General features: G+C 54.1%; 2 protein-coding genes across 3 annotated transcripts; both read right to left on the reverse strand.

The window, feature by feature from the left end:
* Positions 1–614: 614 nt before the first annotated feature.
* SLC7A4 (solute carrier family 7 member 4) lies at positions 615–6,567 on the reverse strand. 2 transcript variants are annotated; one of them, XM_051634402.1, is made up of 4 exons: positions 6,505–6,567; positions 4,395–5,445; positions 3,610–4,286; positions 615–2,258 (listed from the first exon to the last, which is right to left on the reverse strand). In XM_051634402.1, the coding sequence occupies exons 2-4, from the start codon at positions 5,374–5,376 to the stop codon at positions 1,497–1,499; spliced, it is 2,421 nt and encodes an 806-aa protein (XP_051490362.1). In that variant the 5' UTR covers positions 5,377–5,445; positions 6,505–6,567; the 3' UTR covers positions 615–1,496. The 2 variants fall into 2 exon arrangements, with proteins under 2 accessions (XP_051490362.1, XP_051490363.1); XM_051634403.1 differs by lacking the exon at positions 6,505–6,567 and adding an exon at positions 2,759–2,867 and having other exon boundaries at positions 2,027–2,258; positions 4,395–5,466.
* Positions 6,568–14,064: 7,497 nt separating this feature from the next.
* LOC127391444 (protein DGCR6) lies at positions 14,065–21,237 on the reverse strand. The gene is made up of 5 exons (XM_051634220.1): positions 21,072–21,237; positions 20,843–21,003; positions 20,239–20,339; positions 16,721–16,861; positions 14,065–14,886 (listed from the first exon to the last, which is right to left on the reverse strand). Exons 1-5 carry the CDS (start codon positions 21,215–21,217, stop codon positions 14,803–14,805), a joined length of 633 nt encoding a protein of 210 aa, XP_051490180.1. The 5' UTR covers positions 21,218–21,237; the 3' UTR covers positions 14,065–14,802.
* Between the last annotated feature and the right edge of the window lie 1,457 nt (positions 21,238–22,694).

A 22,694-nucleotide genomic window follows, 5' to 3' on the forward strand; every position in this document is an offset into this window, starting at 1 on the left:
GAGGATGGGTGTATCTATGGGTTACCTCAAGTAATTCACACTTTAATTCCCATTATTTGCACTGGTTCATAAGTTCTCTCACCCATCCAGTTCCTAACCCTTGGCAGCTGGAGCAAACCATCCCAGCATTGCTCAGGGTCACCCTTGCTGTTGTCAAAGTAGTTGAGGCTGGGTTGGGTGAATATCATTACATTTATGCACCTCTAAAGCTCAAGTTCCTTTGCACGCCCGTTCTGGCCCCTTGGGGGTCCCAGTTTCTGTGGGTCTGGCTGGAACTTGTCCTTGAGAAAGAACTGCTGGTGCCAGAGGAACCAAGCTGCTCCAGGTGGTGCCAGGTGGATGTGGCCAGGCATCTCACATGTGCCAGCCCAACTCTGGAAGCATGTGCCAGTGTCTGGGAATCCAGGCTCCACCCAGTGTGCCCAGCTCCTGCCTGCAATGCCAGAGAGCAGCCATGGGGACAGCCCCCAGCCTGGGAGGAATGCGGGGGTGGCACCTCTCTCCCTGTCCCCAGGCTTTCAGGGCTGGGAAAGCACCTTCCCTTTGTGACTCTTGGGGGTGGTGGTGGGGAAATGACGACGACACACAGCACAAACAACCAGAGCCATCACAGAATCAGTATTTATGTGGGTGACCAAGTCAGCCTGATGCTCACAAGCCACTAGACAGAGGTGCCAAGCAGGGCCACAGCAGGGTGGAGACGGGCCACTCCAGCAGGGACAGCAGTGCAGGGGCAAGGTGGGACACAGAGCAGTGCTGGCAGACAGAGGGGCTCACTAGGGAGCAGCACGTTGTACAGAAACCCCTTAGGGACCCCTCAGATTTTCCAGGGACTGGCCAGCAATGGGACTAGCTTGCCCACAGTCCCTGGCTCCTGGCAGGATGCAGGTGATGTTGCATGTCCAGCATGGCTGCAGGGAGCAGGGTGTCCACACTGCAAGGCCCAGCAGCTCCCCAGCCTTGTTTTCTTCCATGTACTTGTTCTGAAACATGCCAAAACTGCCCTGCCCTTCCACTTCAGGCTACTCATAGGCACTGCTGGAGACACACCCAGGACACAACAGAGTGAGCCCCAGAGCATGGGGATGCTACCCAGGGAGGGGGAAACACTCAAAAGCCCCTACAGAGCCTGTCCTGAGCCTGGGGAGGGGCACTGCAGGGGCCTGAACTCCCCATGCCAGGGCAGGTGGCAGCAAAGGGAAGGCGGTGCCAGCTCCAGACAGTGCAGCTCAGGGACACTGCTGGGGACCTCTGGGGACAGGGCAATAAATCTGGGGTCCTGAGTGCCCACATCCAGCATGGGGCTGGGGCAAGAGCCTGGCCCTGGCAGGACCACGGCAGGACCTTCCAGCCAAGCACGGTGACCCTGAGACCGCCAGTGCTGGAGGCAGGGAAGTTGGCCTGCCAACCTGCAATGGCTCTCCAGGGGTCCCTGCCCAGCCACTCTCTCTGGCCACGTCTTTTTTCCATCTCATGTCCCCACTCCTTGGCCCCCCTCAGCCCCAGTCTTTTAGGAGAGTGAGAATGGGGATATCACTGAGATGCTGGTGGGGAAGCACCTTTGGCCCTGCCTCCTTCTGCAGGCAGCTCAGCAGGAGGCTGGGCAGGGCTGCAGCGAGAGCCTGTGCTGCAGCCAGGGCGAGACCTGGGACAGGCCGTGCTGGGCTGTCTTCCCTGTCCTGGGGGTCCTGGAGACCCTCTTCACCCCTCCCCACCTCTTCACACCCCTCCCCACCACTGCACTGATGGGCCAGCAGAAGGAGATTTGCTGCAGGGCACCTGGGTGCGCTGGGGGAAGGTGGCAAGGCCACAGCTCCCTGTGAGCTGGGCAGATGCTGGGCTGAGGGGTCTAAGACCCAGTTCCTGAGTTTGGGGCTGGGGAGGGAGTGAGCCAGCCCCCCCCCACCCCAACTCTGTGGGGAGCTGGTGTGGAAGGGCAAGCATCCTTGACATCTCTGGATGGAGCCACGAGACACAAAAGGATGGGGAGGAGGAGAAGGGGTCTCTGGCCTCGCCATGGGGAGGGGGGTCAGACACTCCCATAGCTGGGTGCCTCTGTCCCAGGTGGTGTCATCTCTTGCAGTCCTCAGCGTCGGGTGGGCCGGCACTGGGCTGGGCGCTGGGCTGCACCGCCTGAACCCGCTCCTCCAGGCTGCCGCTGGGGAACACCACGTAGCGCGCGCTGAGGCTCTGTGGCTGCGGCTCCCGCAGGTTCTCCTTGCTGTGCCAGAGGCCGTACCCAAAGTAGACAAGCAGCCCTGCAGTGGGGACATGGAGAGCAGCAGCCTGAGGCAGGTGGCTGGCACGGATGCAGCCAGCAACCTGGCGGAGCAGCACAAGCCAGGGCACCAGGGGGGCTTCACTGAGATGCTCCCAGGTGGAAAAGAACCCTGCAGGGTGGTAAGAGCAATGGAGGGCAATGCCCGTCCCCAGGGAGGGGCAGTCCCTCACTGGAATGGGCTCCTCAAGCCCCAGGGAGCCACTTTGGGAGCAGGGAATGGTTCCAGACAAGAGCTTGAACAAGTACCCAAACCTTAACAGGAACAATCCGTAACACCCCAGGTGTTACTCCAGGAACCAGAGAGGGCCAGGGAGACACTGGGAGACCTCGGCTTTCGTCTCCAAAGGGAAATCAGAGGCAGAAAGGGGCACAATGTGATTTGTAAACCCATCAGTGAGGGAAAAGAGTTGCCAAAGCCACCAGCTGGCCCCCGGTTCCCCCCTCCCCTGAAGCAGCCACCACCACATGAGCACCCACCTAAGAGCAGCCAGATGGCAAAACGGAGCCACGTCATGTAGCTGAGCTTCAGCATCAGATAGATATTGAGGACGATGCTCAGCGCTGGGGAGAGGGGTACCAGGGGGATCTGCAGGAGAGATGGAGCCCAGGGGTGGTGAGACCATTCTTAAATCCATAGTCACAAAAGCCAACACTGCTAAATGTGGGGGCAAAGTGACTTTCACTGTAGGCTTTTTGGAAATGACTTTTTTTTTCTTTTTCCAGAAAAAGCTCAGCTGAAATGAACAACTGCCAGTTTGGGAGGCAGGGGCCAGCAGCCTGCAGGCTGGGCTGCCAGGGTGGACACTGGCTCTGGAAACAGCCCAGAGACATCGTCACAGGGACCAAAGAAGCTCCCAACACAATCCAGAGCCAACATGGTCCTTGCTGGAGAAGCTGGGGCAGGGGTGTGACAGGGAGGTGGTGTTAGCACTGGTGTTACTGTCCATGCGGCAGCACTGCACTGGGGCCCTGATGGGCTGGGGAAGACAAGAGGCACAGAAGTTATTTGGAGTCTGAAGAAAAGAGGAGTTGGGATGGGCAGGAGAGGAGGGGGACACTGTGGGGATGTGGAGAAGGGAGCCCAGGGCAGGCAGGAGTGATCCCACAGGATGGACACGGATCTGCAGGAGATGTGCCCTCCCAGGGACCGGTGACTGTGCAGAGTGACACCACAGGCACCATCACCTTCCCACACACAGTGCCTGCTGACACCCTTGCCCTCCTCCTCCTTCAGCAGTTGTGCTGCTTTTACCAGACCAGAGCACCTCATGGGTCCATCAGAGCTGCTCCCACCCCGCTGACCCTGGCAGAGGGACCCATGGACATACCTGGAAGGTCTGTGTGCTCCGCTGCTGCTCATGCGCCCAGATGAGGAGCAGGCTGAGCAGAAAGACCAGGCTGAAGAGGACTAGCAGCAGGGAGTAGCTCCAGGTGGGCAGGTGAAGGTGTGTGTTGCCGAACACCAAGATGGAGCAGAGACAGATGGCAGACACCATCAGGGTCACCACAGCCACCGTGACCACCTCACCTGGGTAGAAGTCGCTGAGGAATTCCAGGTAGGGCTCAAAAGCTGCCTTCAACTGCCCTGGCTCCCGGTGCTCTTTGCTCTTGTCCCTGTCCACCAGCTGAAGCTTGTCAGAGAAGGACTCGTACTCCTTCAACTCGCCAGCAGATGGACCCTCGCGGGCCTCGGGGCTCGGCCGGCCACCTGCCGCTGGCACACGGGGCTCCACTTTCTGCTGCTGGAAGCGCAGGACAATGATGCTGGCGGCCACAAAGGTATAGGCCAGCAGCGTGCCGATGGACAGGAACTGCACCAGGGCCTCCAGGTCGAAGACAAGGGCCAATAGGGCCATCAGCAGCCCAAAGACCACTATGCCGACGACAGGCACCTGTGTGCGGGGATGCACTCGGGAGAAGACCTGGAAGAAGAGCCCATCCTCAGCCATGGCGTAGACGATGCGTGGCAGGGAAAAGAGGTTGCTCAGCAGGACTGTGTTCATTGCTGAGGAATGGGCAGAAGAAGGAGGACCATGTCAGACCCAAACCGCCCCAGTTGCCAGCCCCTGTCATGAGCTGGGCGGCAGGTCCCACCACCGCTGCCTGTACTCACCGCAGATGGAGCCCGCGGCCACCAGGAACCCTGCCCAGGCGTAGCCTCTCCTGTAAAATGCATCTGCCAGGGCAGAGTCGGGGTCCAGTGTGTGCCAGGGCACCATCAGTGTCAGCACCACTGACACCAGGATGTAGGCCCCGGTGGCCAGCCCCAAGGAGAAAGCGATGGCCCTGGGCACAGCCCGCTGTGGGTTCCTGGCCTCTTCACTGGAGGCTGCGATGACATCAAAGCCCACAAAGGCATAGAAACAGGTGGCTGTGCCTGCCATGATGCCCGACAGCCCATATGGGGCGAAGCCACCCTCCTGGGCACTCCAGTTCTTGGGCTGCGCAAGGATGAAGCCCATGATAAGAATGAAGAGTATGACACCCATGCTGATGGCTGAGAAGACATGGTTGAGCCAGGAGGACACTTTGGCCCCAAAGGAAATGAAGGTGGTGGCTACCAGCAGGATGGCAGCAGCCAGGAAGTCGGGGTAGTGAGCCAGGAACGGCACCTGCCATGCACCCACATGGGTCTCAGTGAAGTTCTTTATCTTGTGGTTGAAGATGGAATCTAGGTAGCCGCTCCAGGCCCTGGCCACTGCCGCTCCCCCAATCATGTACTCCAGCAGCACGTTCCAGCCAATGAGGAAGGCCCAGATCTCACCCACAGACACATAGGTGAACATATAGGCAGAGCCTGTCTTTGGTACTCGGGCTCCAAACTCGGCGTAGCAGAGAGCAGCGAGGAGCGAGGCAAAGCCGGCAATGATGAAGGAGACAATAACGGCGGGGCCGGCGATCTCCTTGGCCACAGTGCCTGTGAGAACGTACAGCCCAGAGCCCACCATGCCCCCGATGCCCAGCAGTGTCAAGTCAACGGTAGAAAGGCATCTGTTAAAGGATGTCTCCATCATATCCTCCTCCAAGGTCTTCACCCGGCTGAGTTTCTGGCAGAAGCGAGTCAGGTCGGCAGAGCGTGGCAGCCATCTTGCCATCCTGGAGGCAGCAGCCCCTGCCCTCTGGCAGGGAGAGGGGTCCACAACAGCAAGACCCTGCCTGGAGACCTGCCAGAGGAGCAGGAAGGTGTAAGTGTCCTCTCCCGCATGGAGGTATCAGGTGGTGGGGACAGGGTGGGAAAGCCACTGGGGCACATTCAAGGTGCCCCTCATTCCTCAGGCACCAGAGCATGTTCTCCTCCAGGGTGGTGGCACAGGACAGCCAGCCTTGTGTGCCACGTGGGAGGGAAACCACAGCAACCCCAGGGGACCATCTCCCAGGCTTTTATTTTTAAGCTGAAGCTGCCTTAAAGCTCAAACCAGGCTGTTCTGGCCCTACCAAAGGTTTCTTTGCTGCTTCTCCTCCACCTTATTCAACATCTACCTGATGATACCTCTCTGGTATGCCAGGGACCCACCAAAGGGCTATGTAGCATCTCCCTGCTCAGGCATGCTCAGGCGTGGTATGGAGGCGTGCAGCAGGAAGTCCAGAGCAGCTCCGGTGAGGACATGGACATCCCCAGCCAGACCAGGAAACACATCCAGTGCCCAGCGACCAGCCCCAGCTGGCAGCTGCCACAGCGAGAGGACACAGCTCTGGGGACCTTCAGGTACTGCTTTGGGGCTGCCCTGTGGGGCAGTCTGTGATTTCGGGGATGCTCTCCCAGCTGCCCCCCTCCCCAGCCTGGGGTGCATGTCCCCCATCCTCAACCCAGGGTCCTTCTCCGAGGGCTGATGCCGCTGGGTGCAGCCCTGCCCGCTGGGTCCGCCTGTCTCGGAGGCCAAAAGGTCCCGGAAAGGCCACCGCGAGCTGAGGGCACGACGCTGCCCGTGGGGACAACGGGCCCGTGGGCATCCCCGCGCTGGCCGAGCCCCCCCGCAGCCCCGCTCGCCGCACCCACATCCGCGCCCGGCAGGGCTTGAGGTGCCCGACCCCAGCGCACCCACCGCCGGGAGGGGCGCGGAGCTGCCCGCGCAGCGAGGATCGATCCGGGGGCGGGAGGGGGGTTTCAGCCCCCGGACCTGTCCCTGCCCGGGGATGGGGAGGGAACGTTTCGCCCCTGCTGAGCCCCACCGCGATGCCGCTCCCGCAGCCCCGGCCCCGCCGCCCCGGAGGTCTCCGCTCACCTGCGCGGGCGCGGCCAGGGGCACCGCGCAGCTCCGCCACCGGCCCCGGCTCCACCGGCTCCGGCCGCCGCTGCCGCCCGCCCCGGCTCCGCCTCCCCGGCCCGGCGGAAGGGCGGGGGCCGGCGCGGCGGCGCCCGGAGCCGCTCGGGAGCCGCGGCGCGGGGAGTGGCCGGTGCAGGCGGCTCTGGAGCCGCGCGGCTGCGGGCCCCGGGGGAGCCCCCGCCCCAGGGGTGTCTCCGCCGGAGCTGGGTTGGGGTAATGGGAGCACCCCCCAGCCCCACAGGGAGGGTCTTGAATTTTTGGAAATGCACCGAGGGTGTCGCGTGGGTCTCCACGACCTTCTGGCTGCAGGTTGGACACGAGCCCCAGGGGAGTGTGCCAGAATGGGACGGCTGGGGAAGGGTGTGGAGCACGAGTCTTAACCAGGAGCGGCTGAGGGAACTGGGGTGAAAAGGAGACTGAGGGGAGACCATCTCAGTCTCTACAATTATCTGGAAGGAGGTTGGAGCAATGGGGATGGTCAGTCTCTTCTTCCAAGTGACAGGTTCCTCAGGGGTTGGTACTGGGACCAGTGCTGTCTAACATCTTTGTCAGCAACATGGACAGTGGGATCGAATGCACTCTCAGCAAGTTTGCTGATGACATCAAGCTGTGTGGTGGTTGACACCCTAGAGGGAAGGGATGTCATGCAAAAGGACCTTGACAGGCTTGAGAGGTGAGCCAGTGCCAACCTCATGAAGTTCAATAAGGCCAAGTGCAAGGTCCTGCACCTGGGTTGGGGCAATCCCAGGCACAAATACAGGTTGGCCAGAGAATGGATTGAGAACAGCCTCAAGGAGAAGGAACTGGGGGTGTTGGTCAATGAAAAGCTCAACATGAGTCAGCAACATGTACTTGCAACCCAGAAAGGCAACTGTGTCCTGGGCTGCATCAAAAGAAGTGTGGCCAGCAGTGTACCTGGTGAAACCAGTACAGAGTGAGGCCCAGAGAGCAGTCACTGGGCATTGCATCACCTCGTACAGCATCACAGGAGCACTGGGAGTGCAAGGATGTAACAGTCTGATGAGTCTCTAGTCTGGAGAAAAGGAGGCTGAGAGGAGACCTTCTCACTCTCTGCAACTGCCTGAGAGGAGGCTGGAGGGAGGACGTCAGTCTCTTCTCTCAAGGAACAGGACAGGACAAGTGACAAGACAAGAGGAAAGGCCTCAAGTTGTGCCAGGGGAAGTTTAGATTGAAAATCAGGAGCAATTTCTTCATGGAAAGGGTTGTCAGGCCCTGGCACAGGCCCAGGCTACCTAGAGCAGCGGTGGAGTCACCATCCCAGGAGACACTGAAAAGCTGTGTAGGTGTGGTGCTGAGGGACATGGGTTAGTGGTGGCCTTGTAGTTCTGGGTTAACAGTTGGACTTGATGATCTGAGAGGTCTTTTCCAGCCAAACCAATTCTATGAAGTGACAACCCCAGCTTTATGCCACCAGTACAGTTATCCTGGAGCCCTGTGTGCTGGGCTGGAGAGCTGCAGCCTGTGTCACAGGGAGTAGCAGAAGGTGGAGTGGTTATCCCAGATCCCTGCTGATGGAGACAGTTGGGTGGGGTGAAAGGCTGAGATCCTGTTCCTCTTCTCCTTGGCTATTCCAATCTCCCTCTAACCCTGATGTTCTGGAGGTGCTGCCTGGATGCCAGGGGTGTCCTCTGTGCTCAGGTATTTGTTGTGAAGAAGCAGAGATGTAGGGGAGAGCACTGGAGGTGCAGCAGTGGAAGGTGAGCTCCTCAACAGGCCTTCAGGAGTAAACAAAGCTGGTGCCTTTGCAAGGGCACAAAAACTCAAGCAAAAGCATGTAGTGACTCCACCTGGCTCCAAGTGGCACACTGAAGGGGAAGCTGTGCCTCACCTCCTCTTGAAACAGCATAAAACTTCTTCTCCTCCAGCCTCTGTGGCAGGGAAATCCCCAACCATTCCTCTGCTCCACCTGAACATGCCTTTTACAGGCTTCATGAAACACCACAGCTCTTGCATTGCGAGAGAGCAAAGTCCTTCTTCATGTTCCCTGTAGCTTTAGCTCTACCCTGTTCCCTCTTGGGCACCTCATTTTCAATTATGGGAGTCCAGCTTGCCTAGAAGGTGGTCCAGACCTCTATTGTCCCCAGGGCCTTTTGAAGAGTCTGGTCCAGCTCTCCTGCACTCTTCTCAGGATGACGGAGCCTTTGTTTGGGTGCTGGTGCATCAGTGATTTCACAGCAGCAAGCTGTTTTTCATGTTCTTATCTGCTTCTTTCCTAACATCTCATTTGTTTTTTTTTTATGGCTACCAAGCATGAAAGCTGATGTTTTCATAGAGCACCAGTCATCACCCCAGATGTCACCACTGAGAGGTAATGGTCAACTTGGAGCCTACCTACCTACACTACACTAGGTGCTCTCCTACCTGCAAAAATTCACCCTTATGCAGGCTGGTGGGACTTCCTCCTGTGGAGCAGACCTCACTATCCTCCTCATCAGCCCAAAGTATAGAAAAAGGAAGCAGGACTTGTGCCTTTCTACTACCCATCATTCACCTTCCTTCAGCTCATGGCTGACACAGAGCTGGCACAGAGCTGTACTTCTCCAGTTGTTCATCTTGGCCTTCTCATGGATCCCCTCTCCACATTACTCCTGGCACACAAAGGAGACTTAGGCAAAGGTCTAGCTCCATGAGTGGCTGAAGCCACCTGAGCTGTCACCAAAGGGGCCCCCAGCCACATGTTCCTGGGGCAGCAGTTGAGAGCTTGGGAGCTGCACAGGGCATTGAACCAAGGAGCTGAGCCAGCTGGAATCCAGTAACCCTTCCCAGGAGCACTTCCAGCTCCTCTGAAGCCCTCCCACTGGGTCAAACCCTGCCCCAGCTGCCACCGGCAGCAGCACAATGGCAGACTCAGGGGCACAGCCAGTCCTGTGGGAAGGTGTGACCATCTAGTGACAGAAAGGCCCTTGCTTGGAAATATATCTGTGTGTGCTCCATGTCGTGCTGCCCAGCAGTGCTGGGTGGGGGTGTTGAGCAAGTTTTCCTGCACTGAAATCATAGTGACTGAATATTCCCTGACCAAGAGGTATCCCTGGCACTAATATTCCCTTAGGATTACCTTTCCCATCAATGAACCCCACCTGATGACCCTGCCACTCTCCATCTCCTATGAAAAGCCTTCCTGAAACATGAGATGGAAAAATTCAGCTTGGATATGGTGCCTGGCAGAGCTGTGGAGCAGATGGTGGGAGCCGGAAGCCTGAGAGCTGCCGTTGTCATGGCAGTGCTGGAGCAGCCACTGCAGTCCCTGCAGCAGAGATGGCCGTGACCAGCCCTCCTGTGCTCTGGTGGGCTCCACTCCACAGCAGAGAGCAGCCAAGGGGGGCTGAAGGCAGTGGTAGAATCCCAAGCTGCTGTGGTACCTGCTCACAACTGTCCCAGAACTTCTCCAGCCGCAGCAACAGCTCTGCCACAACTCCAGCTGTGCATGAGTTGGTGAGGCCACACCTCAAGTCCTGGGGTCAGTTTTGGGCACCTCAATACAGGAAAGACATTGAGGGGCTGGAGCAGGTCCAAGGAAGAGCAACAAGGCTGGGGAAGAGGCTGGAGCACAAGTCTGGTGAGGAGCTGCTGAGGGAGCTGGGGGTGTCCAGCCTGGAGCAAAGGAGGCTGACGGGAGACCTTCTGCTCTGCAACTGCCTGAGAGGAGGTTGGAGCCAGGGGAGGTCAGTCTCTGCTCCCAAGTAACAAGTGACAGGACAAGAGGGAACGGCCTCAAGTTGTGCCAAGTTTAGATTGGTTAGACTGGATATTGGGAACAATTTCTACTCTCTTTTCTCGCTCTCTTCAACTACCTGGAAGGATGCTGGAAGAAGCGGGCATCCCTCTCTTTTCACTGGTAAGTGGTGATAGGATGAGAGGAAATGGCTTCAAGTTATGCTGAGGGAGGTTTAGGTTGGATGTTAGGAAGAACTTCTTTACAGAAAGGGGTATCGAGCAGTGGAACAGGCTGCCCAGGGAAGGGGCTGGATCACCATCCCTGAATGTGTTTTAAAATTGTTTAGATACAGTGCTTAGGGACATGGTTTGGCAGGAGGCTGGTAGAGCTGGGTTAGTAGAGTCAGATTAAAGGTTGGACTGGATGATGTTACAGGTCTTTTCCAACCCGAGCAATTCTAGAAGAGTGCTCATGTTAAAAACAGGGGAGTCCTTTCCCCAGCATCCTGGGTGTCAAGTCCCTTTGTCTGCAACAGGACCCAGGGCTCATCCCTGCCTTCCTCATCACCACCTCAGGAAGCCATTCCTTACTAAAGGCTCTGGAACACAGAGGAAGACAGATGCCTTTTTCACCCAGTCAGGACCAGAGGCTGCTGTGTCTGTGTGTGTTCTCACAGGCAGGACAAAAGGGTCTCCAAAGGGTACCATGGCCCACTCTGCTCCTCATCATGTCAGTAGCTGAGTGCGGGGCTCCCAGCAGAGGGGCAAGGGGCAACACAACTTGAGGTGGTTTGTGAGGATCCTGCAGTGGTGCAGGTCCCGTATAAACCCACTTTCCAGCTGGGGATCTTCCTGCAAGAGTGTGAGAAACGTTTGTCGTGCCAATGAACAGCCCCACACGGATCCTTCAGCGAAGCACAGTTTATTTACATTCTTGCAAGAATGGCTGACCTAAACAAGCAGGCACACCCATAGCAAGGTGAATAACAGTTTATATTCCCTATTCCCGATGCAAAGTTCCCTCCTGTTTTCTCACTGGCTGGGTAGTTCGGGGTTTACAGCCTATCCAACGCTTCTAATTATCCTATAAGTTTCCTGCCCCTGTTTACACATTCCATTCTAGCAGTTTACTTTTTACCTTTTAAGGTAAAATTTTGACCATTCTTGCCCCCTTGGCTGTCTTCCCAATTAACAAAATGATCTGTACCTACTGGTGTCATCCTGCCCCGAGGAGCAAGATAGAAGTGGCTTTGTTGGGTCTGATCTTGGGCCATAAATCCTCCTCCATGTTTGGATCCCCAGATGGAGCCCAATTCACTCCCTCAGTTTCTTGGACCACAAACTACTCCCAGTGTCCTTGGAATGTGCAGGTATCTCACTTCTCTCAAACAAACTATTATATTCTAACACTAGGGTATATATATATAAAAAAAAACAAACCCGACACTATGTTTCTAACACTAGAATGCAAAAACAACACTACATTTCATTTCTAACAAGAGGAGCAGAACCTCTTGTCTTCAGCTGCTGAACCACAGGAGCACTTTCCTGTGGGGAGGAAATACCAACCTGTGCTTGGAAACAGGGGATGACTCTTCCCCCCTCCTTCTTCCTTCTCTCTCCCCACACCTTCTCCCTCGACCCCCTCGTCCCCACCTCTTCCTCCTCCACCTCGTCTTCCTATTCCTGCTCTCCCTTCTCCCCCTCCTCTTCCTCTCCTCACTCCTGGCAGGCATAACAAAACAAGCACAATACCAACAGAACAGTAAAAACAGACAATATTTTTTAATACTGTCTTAAGGCACTTGAAAAGCAAAACAGTTTTAAAAGTGATGCTACACAAATGCAATTATACAATATGTAACATAAAATATAACAAAATATAGCATAGAAAAATATAATAACAAAATGTATACAATAAGAATACAGCATACGTTAATATATTATTAATATAATAAAATTATAATAAAAATAAAATGAAAATGTAATAAAAACATACAATGTTTTTAATACTGTTTAAAGGCACTTACAAACTGCAGGTTTTAAGTGATGCCACACAAATGCAAATATGTAACATCAAAATAGAACATATTATAACAAAGTGTATATAATAAAAATATAATTTCATAAAAAAACATACACAATGTTTTTAATACTGGCGTGTCCAGCCCAGGCTGAACTGCAGGAGAGAGCTCCCTGGCCCTGCGGGGGGTCCTGCTGAGCCCGGAAAGTTGATGGTTCCTGGGCTCACAGGGGGCTCCGGGCCACGGTGCAGATCGGACCTGGCCCTGCTGCTGGGGCGGAGGAATTCCTCCTCTTCCTCATCCACCTCCCCCTCCTCTTCTTCCTCCTGTTCCTCCCCCTCTTCCTCCTCTTCCTCCCCCCTTTCCTCCCCTTCCTCCCCCCCCCTTTCCTCCTCTTCCTCCCCCCCTTCCTCCTCTTCATCTGAATTTGCAAAAGCCTTGTTGGTCCTTATAGCTGCTGATCTTCAGTGTGTTTGTCTGCAGCACTGGACAATTCCTCCACCACCACCCCTCCCAACCAAAAGGCTACCCACAAGCTATTCCAACACCTTTGTCAGTTTCCTTTTATGTGCTGGTTCTCCAGCTCTGCAGCAGGTTCTCACTCCAGCTCCAGTGATCGGCTTCCATGTGAACACAAGGACTCTCAGGACCTCGGGCAGGAGGTACAGACACATTTCCCAGCCTTGTTCATCAGCAGAGCACTGCAGCTTCTGACACTGCCTTCTGGTGTGAAGAGGCTGCTGCAGTAACAGCAGGCAAGAGCAAACAGAAATGAGAAGGAGGTGCCTCCCAAATACAAGCTTTGCTCTGGGAATGCTGGAGAAACCCTTAGCATCATAGAATGGTCAGGGTTGGGAGGGACATCTGGAGATCATCAGGTCCAAACCCCTTGCCAGAGCAGGATGACCCAGGGCAGATCACACAGAAACACATCCAGATGGGTCTTGAAAGTCTCCAGAGGAGGAAACTCCACAACCTCTCTGGGCAGCCTGTTCCAAGACTCTGTCACCCTCACAGTAAAGAAGTTTTCCCTCACGTTGAGATGAAACTTCCCATGGTCCAGGTTTCATCCTATCACAGGGCACCACTGAAAAGAGACTGACCCACTCTTCTTGACACCCACCCTTCAGATATTTGTAAACATTAATAGGACCTCCTCTCAGTCATCCTTTCTCCAGACTAAACAGCCCCAAGTCTCTCAGCCTTTCCTCAGACAAGTGTGCCATTCCCTTAATTATCCTTGTAGCCTCCAATAGGCTCTCTGAAGTAAATCCCTGTCCTTCTTGAACTGGGGAGCCCAGAACTGGACACAACACTGCAGATGTGGTATCACCAGGGCGGAGTGGGGTGGGAGAACCTCCCTTGACCTACAGAACACACTCTTCGTAACGCACCCCAGGATTCCTTTGGCCTGTCAGGCCACATTGATGTCCCATGGATAACTTACTGTCCACCAGAACTTCAGTGACTTAAATAGTGACCTGGGTGTAAGCAAAGCCCAACACCATGGGCCAAGTCTTTGAGCCACAGCAGCTTCTCTGACTCAAACTTCATCCGTGAAGAGCAGAACTGCTTCCAGACTGTCCCTCACACCATCCTGTTTCCTACAGACAGCCAACACTGCACAGTGCCTGATACCAACACACTGCTGACACTGCACATCCTAGGACTCAGACTCTGGAGGTCATCACCTCCATGCTGAAAAGTCTCAGAAACACTCAGGATTTCCCCCCAGCTTTAATCTAGTGCACCCCAAGCCCCAGGCTCATCAAGAAGGAATGGGACAACCATTAACTGGATTCACTGACATTTAGAAAGCTGCAGGACAGAATATTTTATTTCTCCATTTAGAAACTGGCTTAAAGTAACAAAGCAAAAGCTTTCAAGGCTTCTCTGCTGTCCAAGTCAGAAGGGAACACTGCAAATGTCACAGCCCCGCAGGCAAAGGCCCAAGATATTCTTTAATACAGACAGCGAAAGGGGCTTCCTGTTGGAGAGGCTGTTTCTGCCTCAACACACACAGAAGATCTTCATGTAGATAAGCCTTGGCCTTTCTTTTCCTCAGCTGCAAACCACCTGCCAGGGTGAGGTGGCACCGGGTGGCCAGTGCCCTCTGCTTCCCCCTCCCATCACTCCTCCCCATTCCCCACCACGGACGCTCCTCCTCCCAGAGGCGGCAGAGGAACCTGCAGTCTGGAGATGACGCTGCTCACCCGCTGGGCTGGATTGCTCTGCACACATGGGGCTGGGCTGGTTTGGTGCCGCAGTGCCAGCCCCGTTCCCCCGGTGCTGTGGGGCCATAGGTGGCCCATCTTGGCACCCTCCAGAGTCTCTGGTAACAGAGGGACATGCTTGGCAGACCAGAGAGGCAGCCTGATGCTGCCCCCCTGCTCTGGGGTCTGTCTCCCCTAGCTCTAAGGTTATCTAAGGGCTTCAGCTACATCTTCTACAGCCAGCAGCCTCTTCCTGACACAATATAAAGCAAAGACATTAATGATCTACTCTTTAAAGGGAAGTCAGAAGAAAACTCTGGAAAATAAACAGCAGATTCATTCCTTCAGGAAAAAGCTTTCCCAGACTCCGATTCCTTCTGTTGCAACTTCCGAATAAGTTCCAGTAAATTCATCTGTAAAGTCAGCTCCTGCAAAGGGAGAGAGACATTTTTGCAAGAAAAAGCTGATCCCTTTCCTTGTTACAGGAAGCAGAAAGAATTGGTTTGTACCACCCACTCAAGAGCTGCTGATCTTCAGGGAACAAAAGCACAGAGATACAAAACAAAGGCTTAATCATTTAGGCATTTCTATGAAATACAAAGCAGGAATACCTTGAGAGATCTGCTGCAACTGTAGCTGTTTGAGGAGCCACAGGGGTTTACAGTACATTAAGGTTTCAGAAAGGTTCTTTCTTGACCATGGTTTAGTGACCCAGGCAGTGAGGACCAGTCCGTTCTGCAGGTTTTGCCTTCTGGAGCAGCCTCCAGGAGCAGAGCAGCAGGGTCCCCGCAACACAGCCACAGGCCCCAGTGGAGGTGCTGGGGTTCAGCAGAGCTCCCCCCCCCATCTCCAGCAGCATCTCCAGTGTCCTGGTCCCTTCCCCTCAAACGCAGGGTGAGAAGCAGGAGGCATCACTTGGGCTACTCTGAAAGTGGAGTCTAACACGTGTGACATGCTGCTGTGCTGGTGCATAAAACTCCTCTAGGTATTTCATTCCCCTTCAAAAAACTCCCTTTTCCATGACTGTAATCAAGTGCAGACCCCATCTACTATAGTCACCAACATCAGCTTATGGTTTCCTCCCCATCTGCCTGTTCTTTACTAACACTTAGCTCACAAGCCATTTGGCACAGGGACTGCAGAGTGGAATATCTAATTCAGTGAGCCCTGTGCTGTGACTCGGGATTGCAGACACTACATGACTGAATTAAAAACTGTATCAACTGCATAAGCAGGCATTTGATAAAGCAGACTGGAGGGGGAAATGCATCAGCTGATGGGAAGTGCCTAGAGAACAGATTCCAGCAGTGACACATGATGGTGGCATTCAGGTCTAGGTCTGGTTTGCCAGCTATGGTAAAGTCAAACATAAACAAACCCCAGCAAATAGGAACCCTGTGAAGAGTTATTACTTACTAAAATAACATAAAATGAGGGGGCAGGAGGGGAGAGAAAAATCTCCCTTCATTATAGAGCTGAGGAACAGCAGCACAGGAAAAATAAAAGGCTTGTTCAAGGCTACACAGCCAGGAATTGTGTGGGTTTTAGAAAATGCCTGTTTTACTAACTTAGTTTAAGCAGTCTTTTCTTACTAGTAGGTCTTTATCTAAGTGAAATTTAATCAGATGAAGAAACAGAGTTAAGAACAGCCTGTTTCTGCATTCCCTGAAAGCTTCTGTGGCATTACAATGAGACTTTGGAAGCTGGACTTTTTCATTCCTGTGGTGACATTAAGACACCAGAGAAAAACCCACGTGATTGCTCATGACTTTGAAGAGCAGATGCACTGGGGAAACCAGGAACAATTTTCTAATCACAGTCTGAGATCATCATCTCCACTAAGTCACAGTCAAGAATTAATGAGCTGCCTGATAGACTTCTTGAAGGCAATTTGCACAGCTAAGCTAAGTACAAAAGTGAAAAACCCACACAGCCACTTATTTTAGTATTGTTCAGACCCATTGCACAGTCACAGCACTGCAGGCACAGCATTTCATTCCCCTACACTGGGATAATCACTGCAGAAAGCTGTCTAATGGGTTTCAGCTCCTTCATTATAAACCTGCTACCATGTCAGCCTAGGGCACGTTGCTCATCAGCTGATGAGGCAAAGGATGGATCCTCCTTTCTGACCCAGCGATTCAGAATTCATGAAGTTCAAGGTTGGTGTTTTGTTTTTATTGTTTTGTTTGTTTGTTTTTTAAATAAAGATATTACCACAAGAGTGCTGTCAAATCTTATGCTCCCTGCCTAAACACCAACCTGTGGGTTTGTGGTGATGTAGAAGCCAGACACACCAGCCTTCTCCAGAGTGCTCTGCTGGTCTATCACCTTCTGGTCTAGTTCCAAGACTATCTTCTCATCCATCATTCGCTGCTCCTCTCGAATTCTTTGCTCCACAGCCTGAAACAGGTAACATTAGACTGGGAAAAAAAGTAGAGGATTTGCCTTCATTCTATCTTTTTCTAATCTCCAAGGCTGTTATTGAAACCAAAGTGCAACTGGATCCTGCAGCACTTCTGCTCTGGAGGCTCCAAGACAGCAGAGGGAGCAAGCACAGCTCCAGATTTCACCTCCTCCACCCGTCCTGCCTGACAGCGAGCTACCACTCCAGAAAAGGCAGGGAAATGGCTGGTGGCAGCCAGCTTTCTGTGTCTGGAGGCCAGGAAAGAGACCACGAGCAACCGATTGGTATCTGAACGATTTCTCCTGACAAGCCAAGGTTTGAGCAGCAGGCTATGGCTGAACACTCCAGCAGCAAGGGCTTGAAAGTCTGAGGGACAAGAATCTCATCCCCCTCACAGGACTGGTGAGGCTGAAGAGAGACTTGGAGGAGTAACACAGGCCAACACTCAACAAGGTGCCAGCTCAGACACTTCCCTGAGCCTCCCTGCTCCCTGGACACTAACACACAGAGCTGGAGCTGTAAATCACAACCAGATCCCATTTATTCACCAAAGGTGCTGAACTTCTCAAAAACCTAACTTGGCACCTGGAAAGCTGGTTTATTTTGTGTTGACAACAGCAAGCTGAAGTCTTCCTTGAAACTACAATGTGCTGGAGCACTACTTGTGACAAAGTGAGAACATTATCAAACAAGAACTTTGCAAAACAGGCCCAACCAGGAGAGTGCAGCCCCTCCTGCCTTGCCAACATCTGACTAAAGCTCAGCAGAGGAAGTTCTGCATTGCCTCTGCAGAAGAAATGGAGCACAGTGACCATTTGGCACATCAAAGGCACCCTGGAAATCAGGAGTGTTGGAACTAGATGATCTTTAAGGTCCCTTCCAACCCAAACCATTCTGTGGTTCTACGACACACTCTGGGAGCGTTCACATGCTCTGCCAGCTGCAGGAAGGGGTACTGCCAGTCAGCTCTGGAGAAAACTTCACCCTACCAGAAACTCTGTATGAGAGGAGAGAAGAGAGCAGAAGAATGGCAGGGGACAAGGAGAGCCCAGCTCAAATAAAAAGCCAGGCATGGATGGAGGTGCTACAGCCTTACCAGGCTGCACTGAGCAAGACACAGGGGAAGTCAGGAAGCATCAAATCCCACCTGAATACAAAGTTCATCTAAATACAAAACATCTCTTGCAAGAAATAAGTGGCACAAGTTTAAACATTTTCCTTGGGCACTGCTGCCCCTTTGCAACATAGGAAACAGAGGCAGGCACTTAGCTGGAAATATTCACAGAGGTAAGTGGTCCTAACTGTACAGAAGGGGAGAAGTTACAAAGCCTGGGATTTCCTACATCTGATGGTTAAGAGACCTGGGCAGATCCACCTGAGAGGGGAGCAGAAAGCCTGTGTGCTGCTACACATCCTGGGGAAAATCCAGAATTAGAACAATAGAGGGTTCTGTCCTGAACAGTCTGGAAAAGAGCTGAGGTTTGTCTGGCCCTGGCCTACACAAAGAGCACGGAGCAGGAGCCACCTCATGAAACCTTTCTTGGATGTACAGTAGTCCATTGGTGTCTTACATTTTTAAGGATGTCCAGAGATGTGGGCAAGCTCTGCAGAACTACATGCTATTAAGGAGGGCCAAGGACTGTGTCAAGTCTCAGCAAAAGGTGAGGTAGAGGGGCTAACTGCCTCCTTCATTACGGGATGCTAATGAACCAAGGAAAGCTTTGTCCTTACATGTTTTTCAGTTTTGTCCTTATGTGTTCTTCAGTCTAGACAGTCATGCTCTGTGGAAGATATGAAAGATTCAAATCCTTGGGTCTCCAAAGACCTTCCTCCCAGCCACTTTGGGGGAGGGAGGAGGCACCACACCATGGTCTCCTGCACTCACTGTGCTAGAGGAGCAACTTTCCTTGGGTTGGAAAAAAACAGATATAAGTGCCTACACACTGTTTAGGGTTAGCAGCTGATTCTAGGCTACAGAGAAGTGCTAAAGTATCAGAGGAAAAAAAAGCTTAAACACAAGTTTTTGCTTCAGCTCCAGTGGCTGGTGACCCTGTACGATAGGCAAACCTCTTTTAAATGCCATGAGTTCTATTAGGGAGCCAGACATTTAAAAAGTACATCTTGTATTAGCCCTTATGAAGACCAATCCCAAGCTGTCTCATAGGAGCTGGTCTTTGAAGCCTTTGACCTCAGAGGGCAGCTCCAACACGTATCAATTGTTATTGAAGTGATCAATCTATTCTCAAAATGCTTTACAGCAGAAGTATCAGGGCAAAAAGGAAGAAATACCTCTAGGAACACCTGGTAGAGACAAGTGTAAGAGAAAGTCAAAGGGAAGGTGGAAGGAAATGCAAGACAAGGAGTAATTGCACATATGTGGTCTACTTACCGAGTAAAGAAAATACTGAAACACTCTAAAATAGGCAGTACAGCTTATTGCTTGCTGCAAGTCTAAGTTACTCAGGGACAGAAGCAACAGGGACAACTAACCTCTAGAGGTCTAGCCTGGCTTTAGTCCTCAATAGGAAACAAGGGATGTGGAAACACCAAAACAAAAGATCCAACAATGACTACTGACATGGTGCTTGTCATGGGCAAAGGTCAGGAAAGAGCCTGTGTATTTCAGCAGTTATCTGTTTGCATTTCATGGAGTAGAGTAACTTCCACTCTATCCCCATCCATTAAGATAACTAGCCACTTGCAATTTATTTCACCTTATAAAACTGCCTCTATCTTATCACCAGTGTACAGATAAGTCCTCTGGGACTCAGTGTTAAAGTGCTGCTCATGCTGAAGTGCCTTTCTCCAAATGCTCGAAGAAACTACTTCTATGCTTACATGTCTCAAGGCAGTTCCTCCTCATCAGTGATACTAAGTGTGATTTTTTTTTTTTTAAAGTATTTTCTGCTTTCTGCTTGCTACCACATAATGGCAGATTTCACATGCCTCCTCTGTGTTTTCTATCACCTTGCTCTGTACCCACATACAGGCTTCAGCCTGTAAAATAACAAAGACTGTTAAAGCATTGTGGAGACCATCGCTCTTTTGGAGTGGACTCCTGAAGTTCCATGATTCCCAAATAACGCCTGGACTGCAGCTATTCTACAGGGCAGGAGCCTAGGTTCCCCACTCTTGGGAGGGGGACAAAGGGAAGAGCAAGAAAAGGGGACCCCAAGGCCGAGTGGGGAACCCAGGGCTGTGCTAGCAAGACCAGAGGACAGCTGGTGGCTCCCAAGGCTGTGGAGAGGTGACCAGTTAAACCCTCTGGACATACTGCTGTGACGCAGGAGGGGTCCTGCAGCAAAGGGGCTGTGAGCCCCCTGAGGAGAGGACACAGCCAGGGGAAGACTGTGCCTGGCCTGGCCCCCCTTACCTCCATCTCTCGCTGCTGGGCGGCGCGGAGCAGCGGCAGGTTGTGGGGCCGGCAGCACTGCTGGGCCTCCTTGTGCCGGTGAAATAGCTCCTGCTTCAGCCCTGCGAGGGAGGGGCTGCGGGTCAGGACACGGCCACTCCCACCCCCCAGTATACCCCCCCACTAGAGCCCCCAAACCTGCCCCCAGAGCCACCCCCCTGGATGCCTCCGGCCTGCCTCCCATCCAGTGTCCCCACCACTTCCCCGCAGCGTCCCCACTGCCTGGCACCCCCCTATCGCTCTTGACCCGCACCCTTAGCATCCCCCCGGTGCTCTCCCCGCACCCCAGTGCCCCCCCAATACCCCAGTTTACCATCCAGCGTCGCCCCCTCCCCAGTTCCACCCCCCCCCCATTGTCCCCACCGCCCCAGGCCTCCCCTCAGTGTCCCCCACCCAAGCGCCCCGGGACGGGCTCCCCGTGCGCTCCCACCTCACCCCAGTACCCCGGCCTGCGCCCCACGGCCCCTTCCCGTCCCCCCGCGACGTTCCCCGCCTGCCCTCGCCGGGCGCCCCTCCCTCCCCCCGCCCCGCCCCGCCCCGCCCCGCCCCGCCCCCCGCCCCGCACCGCGGTGCTCGCTGTGCAGCTGCAGCCGCTGGCTGTAGAGGTTCTTCTCGGTGAGGTGCTGGATCTCCAGCAGGCCCTGCACGATCTCGAAGACGGTCCCGTCCAGCAGCGCCAGCGCCAGGTCGCTCAACGTCGTGTAGGAGAGACGCTGCTGGCAGGGGCTGCGGGCCCCGGGCCCCGGTCAGCGCCGGCCCCGCGCGGCCCCCGCGCCCCGCCGCCCCCCGCTCACCTGGGCAGCGCCTTCACCAGCGCCTGCAGGTCCGAGAGCAGCCGGTAGTGCCGCTCCTGCTGCCGTGAGAGCTGCTCCTGCTGCCGGCAGAGCTGCTGCTGCTCCGCAGCCTCGTACCCCCCGGCCCCGCCGCCGAACCGCTCCATGGCCCGGCCCGGCCCGGCCCGGCGCGCCTGCGCGTCCCGCCCCTTCCGCGCCTCGACCCGCCCCTCTCAGCCCGCCCTTTCTCCCCCCGTTCCGCTCCCCCTTAGCTCCCTCTCCGCCCCTTTCCGCGCCCCCCGTCCCGCCCCCCCCGCACCAGCCGCCGCGGGGCCCCGCGCGGCGCCTCCGCCGGGCTTCCCTGGGGGCTTCTGTCCGAGCCCGGGCATCCCACGGGATGCACAGGGAGACCCAGCAGGGTGTCCCGCTGCCCGGGCTTGGAAGCAGTTAAAAAGGTTTGAAATGACGTTATTAAAAGCATTTCAGACGGAGCTTGACATCTTTTGAGTCACTGCCCATGGTCACTTTGCCACGGCCACGAAAATGGGGCGACCCCTGTGTCACCAGCAGCAGTGGAATGTTACTCTCCGGGTACTGGACTTCACAGTTTTACACCAACCCATAAGCTGGTGACCATTCCCTATGGACACTGGGCAACTATTGTGGGTTCCCTGGGGAACCCCAAGGAGGACGAGGCCATGCGGCTGCAGAGGTCCCATCTGACCCCTCAGACCCCTGGATTTATTACACATGTTCCAACCTCAAAGCACTGTGGGGATGGCGATGGTTTCTGCTCTGCAGCAGGGGTGCAGGTGATAAGATCAATGTCCAACGCAGGCTGGGTTGCAAATTTGTTTCAGTGGCACAAGTGAAAAGGGTCCTGGCTTGAATGAGCAAAATGAAAGATCTGCTAAAATGTATTAAAAGTGCCTAAAAAGTGCCTATCTGTACATGACTTTGAAGTTGACAAAAGTTGTGCTGAGGAGGAGGAGAAACGTCCATATTGGAGAGGAACATGGAGCACCTCCAGGCAAACAGAGCCCAAAATCTCCCTAAAAAAAGTTACTCCTTTTCTTTTTTTAGCTGATTTAATTACTTCAGATTTCCATCCAATTTCCATCCAAATATCCCCAAATCTCAGAGAGGCTTTGGATGGGCTGAGTGCAGATCCCTTTGGGCTGCTTAGACCACTAATGTGTATGCCCGCCGTGTCTGTCTGTCCTGCCTGTCCCCTGCCTGCTCTTCCCCCAGCTGCAACAGCAGCAACATTCCCGTGAAATGGCTGCCCCATATTTTAAACAGGCAAATCACCAGAACCCCATCCTCAGGATCTGTGGTGCTGAAGCTGCTGGGGCAGCTGCTCAGCTCCAGCTGGGGGCATAGGAAGGACAGGATAAAGTACCCCCAACACTGTGTCATTCTCTGCCACAAAAATTTGATGGCAGCTTTAGCTAAATGTCCTGACTTGGTGTCACCTGTACCCAGGGTTTTGCTGTCCCAGGGTATTTCCCCAACAGTAAAAACCTGAAATCACAGAACCATTGAATTTTTTATGTTGGAAAAGACCTTTCAGATCATCAAGTCCAACCATTAACTCAGCTCTGCGAAGGCCACCGCTAAACCACGTCCCTCAACACCACATCT

The sequence above is a fragment of the Apus apus genome, chromosome 16 (assembly GCF_020740795.1).
Source record: "Apus apus isolate bApuApu2 chromosome 16, bApuApu2.pri.cur, whole genome shotgun sequence".
NCBI lineage: Eukaryota > Metazoa > Chordata > Aves > Apodiformes > Apodidae > Apus > Apus apus.

Coding starts and splice junctions, on each gene's coding strand:
- SLC7A4 (XM_051634402.1), bottom strand. CDS start 5,376: ATGGCAAGATGGCTGCCACGCTCTGCCGACCTGACTCGCTTCTGCCAG. Junction 4,287..4,394: donor GGCCGCGGGCTCCATCTGCG/GTGAGTACAGGC, acceptor CCCATTCCTCAG/CAATGAACACAGTCCTGCTG. Junction 2,259..3,609: donor GGAGCACACAGACCTTCCAG/GTATGTCCATGG, acceptor TCCCCACTGCAG/GGCTGCTTGTCTACTTTGGG.
- LOC127391444 (XM_051634220.1), bottom strand. CDS start 21,217: ATGGAGCGGTTCGGCGGCGGGGCCGGGGGGTACGAGGCTGCGGAGCAG. Junction 21,004..21,071: donor CTGGTGAAGGCGCTGCCCAG/GTGAGCGGGGGG, acceptor CGGGGCCCGCAG/CCCCTGCCAGCAGCGTCTCT. Junction 16,862..20,238: donor CCCAGCAGCGAGAGATGGAG/GTAAGGGGGGCC, acceptor TACCTGTTTCAG/GCTGTGGAGCAAAGAATTCG.